The following is a 17,834-nucleotide window of genomic DNA, read 5'->3' as shown; positions in this document are numbered from 1 at the left end:
ATATAGTTATTAGTTATCAAAATAATAAAAACTCCAAGTTCACGGACCTCTGAAATCCTGGATTAGAAGGTCTCTTAAGACTCCTCTTAGTCTAAATCCTGTGATCTCAAGAAGGTTAGGAAGACTAATGACTAAGGAAAGAGTATGGAAGGTAGAAGAGGCCTCGGAGACCACTAGTCTAACCCCTTCCTTTTACCATTTTGTAAACTGAGGCCCAAAGAGGGAAAGGAACTTGCCCAAGGTCACACAGCTAATAAGTGATGAAGTCAGGAGGTCAGCCCAGTTCTCCTTGGCCAAGGTCTCTCTCCACCACATACATCAGGGTGGAGGGAAGTGCCTATGGCTGGGCTGGGGCTCGACAGGAGCTGAGCCAGGTCCCTCACCGAGTTTTCGCTTGGCTTCATCGAAGGCCTGCTCGAAGCCAACCCGAGCATCTGGGTGGGGGAATTCGAAGATGAAGGTGTCCGTGCCCTCCGGTCTGGTGGCTGACAGCTCCACCTTGTTGGGTGGAAAGGAGAGCGTGTAGCACAGCGCCTGCTTCTCCGCCAGGTCCCGGTGGGCAGCAGCTGTGAGTTCCTTGATGGCGTCATCCAGGCTCTGCGAAGCAGAGGAGGCTTCGTTTCCCACTTGCCCCATCCTTGCCTTGCAAGGCCCAACCAGACCCCATCTTTGCTATGGTGAAGGAAGGCCATGCCCATGCCGGTGGGAGTCCTGCCTCTACGTCTCTGCTCATATAATTTCCCTTTCAAGCAATGCCTGCCCTCTTCCCTTGACTTTATTCTTCAATATCAAGCATCCCTTTCATCTGGGGAGTCCTTGTGTCTCCCCACATTCTCCTGTCTTAGCTCCAGAATTTACCACTTAATTTTCCCTTACTCTGACCTGTTCTCTGTGTTGGGTCTTGAATCCCCTTTAAGTGGCTGCCCCCAGGGAAAAGGATCATGCATCTCCCCAGGATCACAGGCTTCTCCAAGGGTCTGTTCTATGTGACTTCCTGAGACTGGGGGTTTCTTAAGGCAGAGGTCCTGTCTCCAGCACACCCCACTTCAAATCACAGGTTTCTTTAAGGGACTATGTCTTCACCTCAATCTTAAAGCCCCTTGGAGGAAAGAACTCCCTGATTGTGAGGCTTCCCTGAGGGCAGAGGGGGCTGCATCTCCCCTCTCAGACCAGGAAGACCGTGGGAGGAACCTGCTGTTCTACCACTCTGCCCAGAGCTCTGATGAAGAAGCGAGGCCAGAGAACTCGAAGGAGTGTCCAGGGAGGATCTTACCTGATGGGGGAAACTGAGGGTCTCTGAGAGCTTGCTGATCTGGCCCAGGGTATTAAGATCTTCATCCAAATGGCTAATGGCTTTCTGGACACTCTCTCGATTGGTGGCATGGGATGCTCCTTGGGGAGGGAGAAAGGGAGACAAAAAATGATTAATTGTAGATAAGCTAAAACGACGGGGAAGAGTCCAGAGGGAGAGCGACCAGCAGATCAGCCTGTGGCAGTCTGATCTGTGACCATCTGTGTGACCCTGGCTCAGAACTTCCCTGTAGCTGGAAGTCTTATCTAGAAGCCCAGACTCTTAAAACCAGAGAAATTAGAATCTTAGAACGTGGCGTCATAAAAGTATTCAATATAGAATCTTAGAATGTAGAATCTCAAGACATTTTAAAATCGTAGAAGTATACAATTTAGGAACTTGGAATAAAAAATCTTAGATGACAATTTTGAATCTTAGAATGTAGAAACTTAAGACACGATTTAGAATGTTAGAATACAGAGTCTGCTAAATATACAATTTATAATTTAGAAGGTAGAATCTTTGTTGTTGTTAGTGAGTCATTTCAGTCTTGTCTGACTCTTCTTGATTCCACTTAGTATTTTGTTGGCAAAAATAATGGAATGGTTTGCCATTTCCTTCGCCAGCTCATTTTCCAGTTGAGGAAACTGTGACAAGCAGGGTTAAGTGGCTTGTCCAGGGGCATCCAGATAGTAAGTGTTTGAGGCCAGGTTTGAACTGAGGAAGATGAGTTTTCCTGACTCCAGATCTGGCACTCTATCCACTGAGCCCCCTAGCTGTCTTCTCTTAGAACTATGCAGATTAGACTGATAAAACTATTCAGTTTAAAATCTTAGAAGGCAGATGTGTTCAATTTTCAATATTAGAAGCATTCAATTTGATATAGTAGAATCTTAGAAATAAAAAATTTAGAATCATAAATTTTCTAAGCTAAGAAGTATAAAGTTAAGATTCTAAGAATGCAGAATCAGAGAAGTGTAAAACAGACATTTAAAACAGAAGTTTAGAAGTATACAATTTTGAGTCTTAACATGTAGGATCTGAGAAACAATTTAAATTATCAGAAGGATTTGATTTAGAATCTTAGAAGTATTCAGTTTAGAAGGCAGCGTCTTAGAAGGTTACAATTAAGATTCATAGAATAGAGAATTGTAGACAAATAAAATTTAGAATAGAAAATATAGAATCTTAGTAGTGTATAATTGTAAATCCTAGCATATAGGATCTAAAAGTGTACAATTTACAATCTCAGAAGTATCTAATTTAGACCATTAGGCTACAAAGTCTTAGATGTGTTGAACATAGATATGTAAAATGAAGAAATAAACAAGTCAGAATCTTAGAAAGCAAAAATCTAGACATTTAATTAAGAATCTTAGAAACACATAATTTTGAATTTTAGAATGTAGAACTATAGAAATTTTCAAGTTACAGTATTCAATTAAGAATCTTAGAAATATCAAATTAAGATTCTTAGAATGCAAAATCATAGAAATTTAGAGTGTCAAAATGTGGAATCTTAGAATATACAATTTTGGATCTTAGAATGCAGAACTTAAGAAGTAAACAATTTGTAGCCTTAGAATACTGAAATTTAGAAGCCTATAATCAGAGTCCTAAGAATCAGAGAAGGATAAAAGTTATAATTTTTAAAATGTAAAAGGTCAGAACTATAAAATTTAGATATGTGCATATGTAGATGTGTACATATGTAAAATGTAGATATGCACATATATTCAATTTAGGATTTTAGAAGAATCTTAGAAATAAACAATTGTGAATCCCAGAATGCAGAAATTTAGATATGTTCAACTAAGAATTCTATGCTGCCAAATCTAACATATATAAAATTTTGAATCTTAGAATGCAGAATGAAATATTCTATTTACAATTGGAGAAGTATTCGATTAAGAATTATAGAATGCAGAATCATGCAAGCATGATATGTAGGATTTTCATATATTGAATATTAGCATATAGATTCTTAGAAGTATATGATTTAGAATGTAAGGTCTGAGAAGTATGGCATCCTACAAGTATTCAACTTACACATGTAGAATGAATTATCTTAGAACTAAACAATTTAGAATATGAGAATTTTGAATTTTTGAATGAAGAATGTGAGGATTCAATTATGAATCTTAGAACACAGATTCATAGAAAAACTCTTTTAGAATACTACTAGAATACTTAAAGAATTTAAGATATCAGAATCCAGAATTTGAGAATAATCTTAGAAATATTTAATTTAAACACTTAAAATCTTAAAATTACGCAACTTAGACTAGTAGAAAGAAAAATCTTGGATTTGTACAATTCAAAATCTTAGAATGGAGATCCTGAGAAAGTAGAATCTTAGAGATATACAACTGATATTCCTAGAAAGCAGAATCATAGTAGCATAAAATTTAGAATCCTAGCATACAGACTTCTAGAGGATTACAATTTAGAACCTTGGAATTTGGAATCTTAGAAGCATAAAATGCAAAATCTTAAAACTTAGAATCTTAGAAGTATTCAATTTAGACTCTTAGGATGAAAACCCTTAGGAGCGTCGACATATTATTTTAAATCTTAGAAGTACTCAACTTAGAATCTAAGAAGTAGAATTTTGAATCTTAGGAAGTAGAATCTTAGAATGAAAATTCTTAGGAGTATACAACAAGAATTGGAATATAAAATCTAAGAAGTATACTATTTTGAACTTTAGAAGTACTCAATTTAGACTCATGAAATCAAGAATTTTAGATTTTAGGATATAGAATCTAAGGATGAAATTAAATTTGGAAGAATTAAGCTTTGAATGTTACAATGCAAAAGGTTTAAAGCAAACAACTTAAATGCTTAGAAAATAGCTTCTTAAAAGTATTAGAATCTTAGAACTAATCACTTAAGAATCTTAGAATACAGATTAGAAGTATTAAATTAAGAATCTAAGAAAGAAGCATCTTAGTAGTATACAGTTTAGAATCTCAGAAGAATAAAATTCAGATTATGCAATTTAAAATATGAAAATGCAGAATCTTGAGTGCACACAATTTAGAATAGACTGGAGAACCTTAGATTTTTAAAATTAAGAATCATAGAAGTATACAATTAAGATTCTTAAAATGCAGAATTGTAGAAGTTTAAAACTTGAAAATTTTGAAATGGAGAATCCCAAGGTCTGTAATTCCAAATCTTAGCATGTAGCTTTAGCAACTTTCTTGAATTTTAGAATGTAAAGTGTGAGACATATAATTTAGAATCTTAGAAATATTGAGTTTAGCTTTGTAGAATGAAGAATCTTAGAATTACTCAGTTTAGAATATATATTCTACATAAATCAGAAATAATATTTAGAATTTAGAATACTAAGATGTAGAATCTTCTTAGCATATATAATTTAGAATCTTAGAATGCAGAATCTTCAAAGTTTTAAATTTAGAATTGTAGACTGCAGTCTCTTAGATGGTATTTCAAGCAAATTTTAGATGATAAAATTTTAGAGGTATACAATTAAGATTCATAGAATGCAGAATCATAAAAAATTCATGATCTTAAAATGTAGAATCTTATGTAATATAAAACATTAGCATAAAGATTCTTAGAATCTTTGAAAGTGGGTTTGAGAAGTACATGATATTTTATCTTAGAAGAATTCAATTTAGAATTATAGAATAAAGAATCTTGGAAGTAAACAAGTTAGGAGCAAAGAATGCGGAATTTTGAAACTTAAAAGAATACAATTATCAATCTTGGATGTAATCAATTTAGAATGTTGATATCCAATGCATATTCTTAGGAGTCAATATAGAATCTTAGAATTCTCTTAGAAATATATAATTTAAAATCTTTGAAGTGTTAGAATCTGTATTCTAGGATTCTTAATTGCATACTCTAACACAATTGTGATTCTTTTAAGACTTATAAAGAAGGTCAAATTTTAGAACTATACAATTTAGATTCATAGATATTCAGTTTATAATTTTAGAATGAAGAATCAGAGTGTAGACTCTTAAAAGTATTTAATTTATAAGCAATAAGTATTCAACATAGAATATGAGAAATAGAATCTTTGAAGTAAACAATTTAGAATTATTAAATGCAGAATCAAAGAGTTTCATAGAATAAAATATAACTGAGTATAATATTTAGAATCTTAGAGATATTCCATTGCAAATCTTAGAATTTTAGATTATATAATTTAGAACATTAGAAGGGAAAGTGAGACGTTAGAAGTATTTAGAATATTAGAAATATTATTTTTTAGAATCTTAAAATGTAGATGTATATATTTTAGAATAATAGAATGCAGAATCTTAGAAGTATGCAGTTAAGTTTCATAGAAAATAGAATTCTCTAAGTACAAAATTGTAAATCTTAAAATATAACTAACATTTAGAATCTTAGAGGTATTCGAAAGTATATACAGTGAGAAGTATTTAAAATATAGGATATTAGAATTTAAAATATAAATAGAATTTTTAGATATATATCTTAGAATAATAGAATGCAGAATCACAAATATGAATGTAGAATCCTCAAATATAGAATCCTAGAGTATTCAATTTAGAATATTAGCATGTAGATAAAAGTATTAGTATTCAATTTATACATATAGATAGAATGATCTTAGAAATAAATTTAGAGTAGGAGAATGCAAAATTCTGAATTGTAAAATGTAGAATTTGAGACGTTTCTATTATGAATCTTAGATGCCAAATCTGAGAGGAATACAACTTAGAACAGTAGTCTGAGAAGTATATAATTTAGAATCTTAGATTTGTACAATTTAGAATAAAAAATTAAGAATTTTAAAATTAGTACATTAAGATTCTTAGAACATAGAACTTAAAAAATTTATAGAATTTTAGAATACAGAATCATGGAAGTACTAAATTTAGAATCTTAGAAATACACGATTTTTTTCAGAATGCAGAATCATAGAAGTATAAAATTTATAATCTTAGAATGTAGAATCTTAGCTATATATAGAAGAAATCAATTATGTATCTTAGAAGAATTCAGTGTATAATTTTAGACTGCAGAATCTTAGAACTGAACAATTTAGAATCTTACAATGCAGAATTTGACAATATAAAATATTAGAAATACACAATTCAGAATCTTAAAGTACACAATTGAGATTTTTATAATGCAGAATCATAGAAATATAAAATCTCAGAAACCCTTAAAAGCAAAATATTTTGAATTATATACAGTAGAATCTGAGCATTCAATTTAGAATCTTAAAGTATTACATTGTCTTATAAGTGGTCAATTTTGAATATTATAATGTAGAATCATTGATGTATACAATTAGAATGCTAAATCTATTAAGTATGAAATTTAGTATCCTAAAATGCAGAATCTTAGAATTATTTGGATTCCATCATCTTAGAATGATGATATTTAGAAAATATTCTAGAATTCAGAAACTTAGAAATATTTGAATTAAAAATGTGGAATCTTAAAATATATTAATTTGCTTCTTAGAATGTAAAATCTTGGAAGAACTCAATTTAGGGTATGAGAATGCAGAATTTCAGATATAAAAATTTTAGAATCATGGAATATAGATTCTTAGATGCAGAATCCTAGAATGCAGAATAAACAATTTAGAATCTTAGGAGTGAAAATTCATAGAACTAAATAATTTAAAATCACAGAATGAATACATTTTTATTTGAGAACATAGATTCTTAGAAGTAAATAAATTAGAATCTGGCAGAAATTCAGATATTCAACTCAGAGTCTCAGAATCTTAGATGTATATAATTTGGATCTTAGTAGGTAAAATTTTTACAAATGTTTAATTTAAAATCTTAGAAGTAATTTGGATTATGTGGAATATTAGAACAAAGAATCTTGGAAGCAAGCAATTTAGAATCTTAAAAATTGATAGAAAACAAAGCAGTTTAAACACAATTTGGATATAAATCTTAGAACTATACATAGATTGCAGAATTTTGGATGTATAGTTTCTTAGAATTATAAAATGTAGGATCTGAGGTATAGAGTTTAGAGTTAGATGTATTTAATTAGACTTGGAGGATGAAGAATCTTCGAATTCAGAATTTGAAAAACATAGAATTTAGAATATAAGAATAAAATTTTTTAAAGTTTTGAATGTAGAATTTGAGAAGTATTCAGTTGACAAGATAATAAGTATTTGATAATAAGTATTCCATTTAGAATATTAGAATGAAGAACCCTAGAAGTATTTAAGTATACTTGTACATTGCAGAAACTCAGAAGTATTTAGAATGGAGAATCTTAGAAGTATTCAATTTAGAAGTATTCAATTCAATACTTTTTAGAATAAGAGAATGCAGGGTTTTGAGTCTTAGAATGTAGAATATTAAAAATATTGAATTATACCTCTTGGAGGGTTCCAGATTAGTATCTTAGCACAAGAATCTTAGAACACATCTTCAGAATCTTTGAAGATTGCAGAATTTTAGGAGTATTAATTTAAGAATCTTAGAACTATACAGTTTGGAATCTTAGAAGGCAGAATCATGAATGATAACATTTTGACTACTGGATATATATAATTTCAAATCTCAAATACAATGTAAAGTCTGGGAATTATATAATGTAGAGTCCAGAACTTTAAAGTGTTGCCTTTTAATAAAATAAGATATTAGAATGTAGACATATAAAATTTAGATTATAATGTTGAATCAGAGAAACATTCAGTTTGTATAAATTTTAGATTATTAAAAGTTAACAATTTAGACTCTGGGATGGCTCAGAGTAGTCTATTTGGAATTAAAAAAAAAACAGTCTCAGAATTATCCATTCAAGTTTACAATCCCAAGACAAAGAAATTTAGAATATATAATTTTGATCATTAGCCTTTAGTATCTGAGAAGCACGTATTTTATAATCTTAGAATATGGAATCTTATCACATATGTTATAACTAAATCAAACTGCATGAAGGGATAGAATTTAGAACTCAAAAGTTTGGGGAAGTGAATTTTAAAAATTGTTATTGCATTCAAGTGGAAACTATTATATATAAAAACAAAGAATTTCATGAACGTGGACTGGTTACAGACCTAAAAAATAACACAGAATCTTAGATGTATTTGATTTAAAATATTAGAATTAAAAATCCTAGAAGATAGAATATAAGTATTTACAAAGTTATAATCTTAGAACGCAGAAATTTAGATGTATTCCATCAAGATTCTTAAAATTTAGAGTAAAAAGTATATAATTTAGAATTTGGAATATAGAATCTCTGAAATTTTCAATTAGATTCATAGAATGAAAATTCTTAAAATTAAACATTAGAAGTATAAAAATTTGAATCTTAGAATCTAGATTTTAGACAGATACAATTTAGAATCTTAGAAGGTTTTAATTTAAAGCCTTAGAATGCTCAATCCTATGATATAGGCTATTAAAAAAAGACAATTTATCAATTATTCACGTTAGAATCTTAGAAGGCAGAATCTCACAGGAATATGACTTAACTTTCAGAAGTATTCAACTTAAAAGCTTGTAATTTAAAATCTTAGAAGTAAATGATTTAGAGCAGGGATTTTTTTTTACATTTAAAAGTAGAATAAAACTTTATTCAAAGTTGTAAAAATTATTGTTAGCTTGCCAACAGGATGCCAGTAGTTTGTTAACTCCTGCTTTAGTATCTTTGAATGAAGATAGAAGCATTCAATGAAGCATCTTAGAATCATACAATTTAAATTCTAATAATGTAGAAACTTTGAATTCAGTTAAAATGTTTAGGATTTAATTTAGAGTTGTAGAACACAGAATCTTAGAAGTAAGAAATTTAGAATCTTAGAATGCAAAAATTTAGAAGGATATGATTAAGAGTTTTAGAATGCAGAATTTTAGAAGCATAAAATTTTGAATCTAATATAAAAAATCCAAGAAGTATCTGATTTAAAAAGTTAGAATGCAGGGGGCAGCTGGGTAGCTCAGTGGATTGAGAGTCAGGCCTAGAGATGGGAGGTCCTAGGTTCAAATCCAGCCTTAGACACTTCCCAGCTGTGTGACCCTGAGCAAGTCACTTGACCCCCCCCATTGCCCACCCTTACCACTCTTCCACCTAAGAACCAATACACAGAAGTTAAGGGTTTAAAAAAAAATAAAAGTATTAAAAAAAAAAGTTAGAATGCAGAATCTTAAAGGTACTAAATTTAGAACATTAGAATTATTCAATTTAGAATCTTAGAATACATGATATAAAAAGTAAACAAGTTAGAATATTGCAACATAAAATATCTGAGTATTCACTTTAGTATCTTAGATTAAAGAATATTAGAAAAACTTTAGAATCTTAGAAGTAAGCAATTCAGAATCTTACACTCTCAGAGTGTGAGAAATATGCAATTTATAATCTTAAAATATAGAAACAGTATTCTTGAATAAAGAATCTTATAAGTATTCAATTTAGAAGTCAATTTTAAAATCTTAGAATGCAGAATCATAGAATTTAATTTAGAATCTTAAATTGTATAGCTAGCACGCTAAGATTTTAAAAAAATATTTTAAAATACAAGAAAGCTTTATTTGAAGTTATAATATTGTTAGCTTGCCTGGCTGTATCTTAAATCTTAAATTGAATCTTAAAAACCAAAATCTGAGGAATGTAAGTTTTAGAATCTTTACTATAGAATATCAGAAAGTGTAACATTAGAAACATGTAATTTAGAATCTTAGAATATAGAATTTTAGAAGTATATAACTGTATATAATTGGAACGTAGAATCAAAATATTCATATTAGAAACTTACAATGCAGAATCAGAAATATATAATTTAGAATATTAGGATGTAGATTTAGAATATTAGAATGCAAAACCTTAGAAGCATAAAGTTTGAAACCTAGAATTTAGAATCTTTAAATTATATAATTTAGAATTTCAAGATGAAAAATGTTAGAAATATTAAACTCAGAATCTCAGAATATAGACTCTTAGGATTATGCAATTTAGAATCTTAGAATGAAATGTCTTAGAAGATTTAAGCTTAGACTTATAGAGAAGTAGTACAATTTAGAATCTTAGACTACAGAATCTTTTATACAAACAATTTAGAATTTTAGAATGCCTGAGCTTAGAAATAAGCAACTAAGAATCAGTGGTGTGCTGGTAAATATTTAACGGGATTATATAAGACATTCTTTAGGCTTAATTTGCATTAACAGTTTCTCCATCACTTAAGTGCAAACAATCAACAAAACAATAAATCAAGCTCTGATTTGTATAGTATTTGTCAGTTCCCAAGATGTAAACGTTCACACTGGAGCGGGCAAGGAGTTGGCTTCAGTACACTCCTACTTAGAAGTATAACATTTAGAATCTTAAATATATTCAATTTGAATTTTAAAATGTATAATTTTAGAAACCTACAATTTACAATTATATAGCCTCATTATAGAATTACAACAACTTTGGGAGATAGGTGCTATTATTAATCCCATTTTACAGATGAAGAAACTGAGATAAATAGGTTAAGTGACTTGTCCAGAGTCACACAGCTAATAAGTAAGAAATTAGATTGGAATTTGAATCTTCCTGACTTCAGGCCCAGGACTTTATCCCTTCACTACCTAGAAGCTTAAGAACAAAGAATTCAGCTTGGAGACTTATAGATATGTAGACCCTTAAAGTCTTGGAGCTGAAGGAGACCCCAGAAGACATTTAGTATGAACTCTCTCAGTGTAGGAATTTTTTTTACTTTTCTGAATAGGAAGGTCAATAGGCAACCCTATTAATAAATGCCAGTGGCTGCTGGTGGAGTTGTGAATTGGTCTAACCATATTATGCTCAAAGGGCTTTAAAAAGACAGTCTGCCCTTTGATCCAGCCATACCACTGCTGGGTTTGTACCCCAAAGAGATAATAAGGAAAAAGACTTGTACAAAAATATTTATAGCTGTACTCTTTATGATGGCAAAAAATTGGAAAATGAAGGGATGCCCTTCGATTGGGGAATGACTGAACAAATTGTGGTATCTGTTGGTGATGGAACACTATTGTGCTCAAAGGAATAATGAACTGGAGGAATTCCATGTGAACTAGAAAGACCTCTAAGAACTGATGCAGAGTGAAAGGAGCAGAACCATAAGAACATTGTACACAGAGACTAATACACTGTGGCACAATCAAACGTAATAGACTTTTCTACTAGCCGCAATGCAATGACCCAGGACATCCAGAGAAAGAACTGTGGAAACAGAAATGCAGAAGAAAAACATATGATGGATCATATAGTATGATGGAGATTTGATTATAGTTTCAATGTTAAAAGATTGCTCTACTGCAAATATGAATAACATGGAAATAGGTTTTGAACAATGATACAATAATGTATAACTCAGTGGAAATGCCTGTCAGCTTCAGGGGGTGGGGGAGGAAAGAGTGAGGGGTGGGAGGGAGGAATCATGAATCATATAACCATGGAAAAATATTCTAAATTAAAAAAGGGCAGGGGGAAATGCCAGTGGCGACCATAGTTTGTACACAGCTTTTCTCCCTAATAGATTTGCTTTACAAGTATTTGCTGTATGAAGAACTCTCCGTGGTATTTTTAGTAGCTAAGCATTTCCCTTCAGCTTGTGGGGCTCCCTAAGGGACCGGGCTATGCCTTTTCTTCTGATCAGGATAACCACGGCCTCTCAGTGGAAGTTTGACTTTACCTTTGATGATGTCTGCATCCTCCAGGGGCAGTTTCCACAGTAGTTTGTACTTGCTAGCTATATCAATGACGCTGGCGGCTGTATAGCTGCAGAGAGAGGGGATGGCATGAGATATCGATGGGAGTCAAAAGGTCCCCAGCATCAGCTCAGACTCAGATTCAAAGAATGTCAGAATTGGAAAGGGCATTAGAACATAGAGAATGTTAGAGCTGGAAATGTTAGGCCTTCGAAATGATCTCTTCTAACCCCTTCATTTTACAAATAGAAAAAATGAGCCACAGAAAGAAATTAAGACCTTCTCTATATCATGCAGAGGGTTTGTGGCAGAACTGGGACTAGAAATGTGATGACCTAACTCCCAGGACAGATCACTCCCCATCATTCCCCCAAGAGACACTGGGAAGCTGGGAAGGGTCCAGGAATGAGGCCAACAAAAAATAGAAGATAGCCGGAAATCCTGGGAAGGCAGCCATTTATCCACAGAAACTGGGTCCTGGAATGGACTTCCTCTTGTATCTATCATCTGAAGGCCCTTCTTTCCTTCAGTGCCATCTCTTCCATGACACTCCAGTGAAGGTGGTTTCTCCCTCTTCCCATCAGTCAGAACTCTGGATCTAAAGCTCTCCTTTGCCCTTATCTCTCTCATATTAGAGATCTTTAGTGCCTGTCCTTCCCTTTAGATAGAGCAGAGGTTCTCAATCCTTTTTGTGTGTCGGTTTGGTGAAGCCTTTGGACCCCTCTTAGAAACATGTTTGAAAATAATTTACGGAAATGTTAATCTTCAGTCAGAGGTTAGTGGGTGAGTGGAAAATAAAGGTACATTTTTTTCATTCGAGTTCACAGACCCCCCTGAAATTTATGTCTATGCCCCTTGGATTATGGCCATTATCCTTGAAAGGGGGCAGTAATGTACTCGATAAATATTTGTTGAAGAAATGAATGAATGAATAACCCCCAGAGGAAGAAAGCAGAGAAAATGAGATAGATGGGGTGGAAGAAGTGGGGGTAGGGTGTGGCATGGTATCCCTGGTTTGAGAGACTGACTGGTGGAACCTTGATCCTGCCCCTGCCCCTGCCCCTGCTAAGGGCCCCCTCATCAGTCCATCACTCACAGACTCATGGAACTTCTCCGCAGGGAGCCAGATTTCCGCTTCAGGGTGGTGCAGACCAGGAGGTCACTGAAGAGGAAGAGGGATCGGTCCTTCTTGCCACCAACTGCCTTCTGCAGAAGAGGGAGAGATAGCTCAGGCCAGGATCCTGAGGGAGAGGAGGTAAGAGAGACAGTGTGGCACAGTGGGAAGGGCCCTGACCTAAATGTTGGGAGATCTGGATTCTAGACCCAGCTCTGCTACCATTTTGTGCTATGACCTTGGGTAAGTCCCTGTCCTTCTCTTGCTTTCAGCACCCTTTCTTGGGATGTTGCCTCCCTCACTGGTTGTGAGGGGCAAAGGAGCAGCATGCAATTTGGCAAAAGAACACTGGATTGGGAGTCAGGAGCCCTGGTTCAGGGCTACAGCTCCACTACTGACCAGTTAGGTTACGTGGACATCACCTACCCTTGTTATTCTGAATGTGGAGGAAGGGGGTTTTGGAATACAAAATTTAGAACTCATTTGAAGATTTAATTATTAGCATCATCTATTCTTGGGGACTTCAGAAGGCATCTGGTTCTACTCTGCCCCCACCCCCCAACCTCAATACAGGCACTCTCTTTACAGCCTTCCTGATTGGGTCCCATCCAGCCTCTATGTGGATAAGTTCAGTGACAAGAAGTACATTTCCTCCCTATTGCATTTTGGGACATTTCTGATTGTTAGAAAGTTCTAGGATGTAGAGCTATATAAGGAACTTCCGAAATCAATTGCTTCTCCTTTCTCCTGAGTCCAAATCAGCCTCCATCTGACTTTCCCACATGGCTCCTAATTGTTCCTTTTGGTGACACACAGAATTAGTCTGCTCCTTCTGTCCTGTGAGAATTCTTCAGATATTAAGATTGTTTTTGTTTTTACTTTTAAAATTCAAATATATTTAATTTTCCAAATTAAATGTAATAATAATTCTCAATATACATTTCCCAAAATTATAAGATCCTTCCTTCCCTCCCTCCTCCCACTTAGAGATGGTAAGCAATCTGTAGATATTAAGAATTAATTAGAGGCAGCTAGGTGGTGCAGTGAACAGAGTGCTGGGCCTGGAGTTGGAAAGACCTGAATTCAAATTTGACTTCAGAGACTTAGTAGGTATGTGACCCTGGGCAACTCATTTAACCTCTGTCTGACTCAATTTCCTCATCTGTCAAGTTAATAATAATAATAAAGAACCTACTTTGCCTGTTAGGATTGTTGTGAGAATCATATAAAGGAATATTTAGAGTGCTTTGAAAACATTAAATACTATGTCAATGGCAATTATTAATAATAATAACTGGGAGCAACTAGATGGCTCAGTGAATTGAGAACCAGGCTTAGAGACAGGGGATCTTGGGTTCAAATCTAGCCTTAGACACTTTCTAGCTGTGTGACCCTGGGCAAACCACTTTTGCCTGACCCATTGCCTAGCCTTTTACCACTCCTCTACTTTGGAGCCAATACACAGTATTGATTCTAAAATAGAAGGTAAGGGTTTTTATAAACAAAAAAAAATTTAAAAACATTACATTTACAAAATCACTTTAAGGTTTACAAAGCACTTTTACAAATATCTTGTGATCCTAACAAAAGCTCTAGGATATACTATTATTATCTCTATTTTACAGAGAAGGAAACTGAGGCAAACAGAAATTAAGCGACTTACCTTGGATCACAAAGCTAAAAAGCAACAGAAGTAGGATCTGAACTTAGGACTTCCTGACTATGCCACATTACCTCTCTATTAGAAGGCAGTTATTTCATTCACACCCACTTCCTCCCTGGCCTTCTCTTCTCTGGGCTAAATAGCTTTATTTTTCCTATACTGTTTCACTGTCTAAATTCACAAAATGTCAGTTAGAAGAAATCTCAACTCCTCGATTTTCGAGAGAGGAAAAACTCAGGCCCAGATTGAGGAAGGAGTTGTGCAAAGACCCAAATTAAGTTAGCTATTTGGCATTTACTAGACTGTGTTCCCTCAAAGCACAGTCATCTTTCCTACTTATCTGTGTCTAGCACAGGGCTAGAGAAACATCATAGCCATTTAATTAATGATTGTTAATGGGCTAAAATATTCTAAGATACATGAGAGCAGCCAGCTGTATAATTTTTTCATCTTTAAATCTTTCCAGGCATTGAGCAAAAGGCTTGTCCTATAGAAGATGCTTTTTAAAAAGTTTGTTGAAAATTGTGGTATATGTTGGTGATGGAATACCATCTGCTACAAGAAATGATGAGCAGGATGATTTCAGAAAAAGCTGAGAAGATCTACACAAAACTGATGCGGAGAGAAATAAGAAGAACCGAGAGAACATAGTTCACAGTAACAACAATATTGCACAATGGTCAATTGTGAAAGACTTAGCTACTCTCAGCAATACAATGATTGGGATGATTCCGAAGAATTTATGACAGGGAATGCTACCCATATCCAGAGAAAGAACTGCTGGAGTCAGAAGCAGATCAAAGCATACTATCTTTCACAGCAGTGTATCTTTGGTTTTATTTTGGGGTCCTGGTTATGTATGAGTGTGCTCTTACAACAATGACCAATAGGGAAGTGTCTTTTGCATGATAATACATGTATGGTCCAGATCAAATTGCTTACCATCTCTGAGGGGGGAGGGATGGGAAGGGGGTAGATGGTTTGGATCTTATAACTTTGGAAAATGTATGTTGAAAAGTATTATTATATGTAATTGGAAAAATAAAGTATCTTTGACTAATAAAAATTTTTAAAAATTAAAAAGTTTGTTGAATTCAACTAACAATGGATGACAGTGTCTCCATTACCAAGGATCTCTATATTTTAATAAAGACCTTAAATACTCCAAATTCTTCAAAAGAATCTAACTCAAGGCCCAGAGACAGATAACAGGAAAGAGAGAAAGGCTGAAGGAGACAGTGGGGTCCAGGATCCCATGATGGCATGCCTAGAGGTAGAAAGGCTGTGCTTCACCCAGAGATGAGGTGGGCTCAGGGCTCAGGGTTTATGGATGACAGGGGCTAATCTTTCTCCCTTTGGTGGCATAGAATTGCATGAAAGGAAAGTAGGAAAGTGTGAAGGAGGGAAGTTAATCTAGGTCTTACCACCTCTACTACCATCTCCTGCCGCAAGAACCTCCTCAGCGGTGCCTGGAGCTGTAGGTGGAAAGAGTCAGGGGTCAGTGGTATCTATTTCAAATCAGCCAATCTCAGGAGACCTTAGGAAGGTGGGCAGCAGCTTCTCCCAATCCCTTTGCTTCTAGGGTGGGACAGAAATCCTGGGGATGGTCCCATAATTCCACCTTCTGTGTCCCAGGACTGTGAAGAAGTATGATCCTCCAGGGAGTCCTCTGATTCCTTCTGCACAGGTCTAATTATATGCCACCTCTGCTCAAAACTTGTAAGGGGCTACTTGCTGCCATTGTTCCTGGGATTCAAGGCTCACCACACTGATACCACTCCTATCTTTCCAGGCTTATCTCATCTTAGTTCCCTTCACACTTTGGGCTCTAAGTAAACTGTGAGATTGCCTAGAATGCTCTTCATCTCCTATTGAATTCTTTTCCATTCTTTTTTTTTAAACCCTTATCTTCTGTCTCATAATCAATACTGTGTATTGGTTCTAAGACAGAAGAGTGGAAAGGGTGAGGCAATGGGGGTCAAGTGACTTGCCCAGGGTCACACAGCTAGGAAATGTCTAAGGCCAGATTAGAACCCAGGCCTTTCTGGCTCTCAATCTACTGAGCCACCTAGCTTCCCCCTTCTTCTCTATTCTTTAGCTCTAGTCAAATGCTTCCTCCTTTAGTTAGATTTCCCTAACTTCCCTCCCTGCTGGGTGAGTGATTGTGAGGAGTGGCACATTTATACTAATATTCAAGTTTTCTGTATTCTTGTCTTTGCCCCTACTAGACAGTAAGCTCCCAGAGGTCAGGAACTGTGTCTTAGTTAAAATGTGTATCTCTCTCGGCTCTAACTAGAGGCTCTACAATCAGTCAAAATTAATCTATAAGGATTTATTACCTGTTACTATGTATTGAGCTTTAGATATATAAACGCAGCAGTTAGTTCATGAATAATATTATGTTATTTCCTAATATAATATTTCAGATTATAATCTATTGATATAGTATATCTCCTCTGGAGGACTGAAAGAACATTGAGGGCAGGGATTGTGTTTAATTTGTGATTTGTCCAGCAGAACAGGTATTAAGTAAATGTTTGTGGAATGAATAAAAGGTTGAGGGAACATTATGGGTATGGGACATGGGGCGAGGGCTTTCATCTAGTGCATCCTTTTCTTTCTGGACAGGCCCATTCTCCCCTGGGCCCACACCCATAGATCACCATGGCCCTAGGTAACATGACAAAGGCTGGGCACCATTTGTCCTGCCCACCCCCTACCCCAGAGTGCTTCCTGCCCGCCATGTGGCCTCTGTCAAGACCTGCCTTCATCCCCACTTCCTCCCACCCGCAGGGCCCCCATACATCTTCCATGCCCTCGATGTGGGCCTCGATCTCGAGCAGCACTCGGGCATGCCTCTCCACCTCTTCTGCATTCTTCATGCCCTTGTTGATTCTCTCAGCCACTTGCTTGATGTTCCGATGGGCATCGATCAGGAATGGCCGGTCTGGATGGTCCTCTGGGGTATGTTTCAGGAGGTCCTTTGTGGGGGAGCAGGAGACAAGGTGGCTTCAGCATTGGGGAGGAGACATAAACCCTAGAGGGCCCCTCCTTCCAGGTTCAGATTGACCGAGGCTGCAGAAGGGACTCAAG

The 17,834-nt window shown here is 35.0% G+C and overlaps 1 protein-coding gene across 1 annotated transcript in view; it reads right to left on the bottom strand.

Annotated features, from left to right (window-relative positions):
* Positions 1–17,834, bottom strand: part of ARHGEF17 (Rho guanine nucleotide exchange factor 17) — a 157,011-nt gene that overhangs the window by 17,274 nt on the left and 121,903 nt on the right. Inside the window, exons 6-11 of the mRNA XM_044668113.1 lie at positions 17,546–17,722; positions 16,166–16,216; positions 13,061–13,170; positions 11,949–12,034; positions 1,274–1,392; positions 384–597 (exon numbers count right to left, since the gene is read on the bottom strand). Of these exons, the coding sequence (XP_044524048.1) occupies positions 384–597; positions 1,274–1,392; positions 11,949–12,034; positions 13,061–13,170; positions 16,166–16,216; positions 17,546–17,722 (757 nt within the window). The remainder of the gene's footprint in view (positions 1–383; positions 598–1,273; positions 1,393–11,948; positions 12,035–13,060; positions 13,171–16,165; positions 16,217–17,545; positions 17,723–17,834) is intronic.

This window comes from Gracilinanus agilis, chromosome 3 (assembly GCF_016433145.1).
Source record: "Gracilinanus agilis isolate LMUSP501 chromosome 3, AgileGrace, whole genome shotgun sequence".
Classification (NCBI taxonomy): domain Eukaryota; kingdom Metazoa; phylum Chordata; class Mammalia; order Didelphimorphia; family Didelphidae; genus Gracilinanus; species Gracilinanus agilis.
The sequence above is the reverse complement of the archived record's forward strand: the minus strand, read 5'-3'. Positions and strand labels throughout refer to the sequence as shown.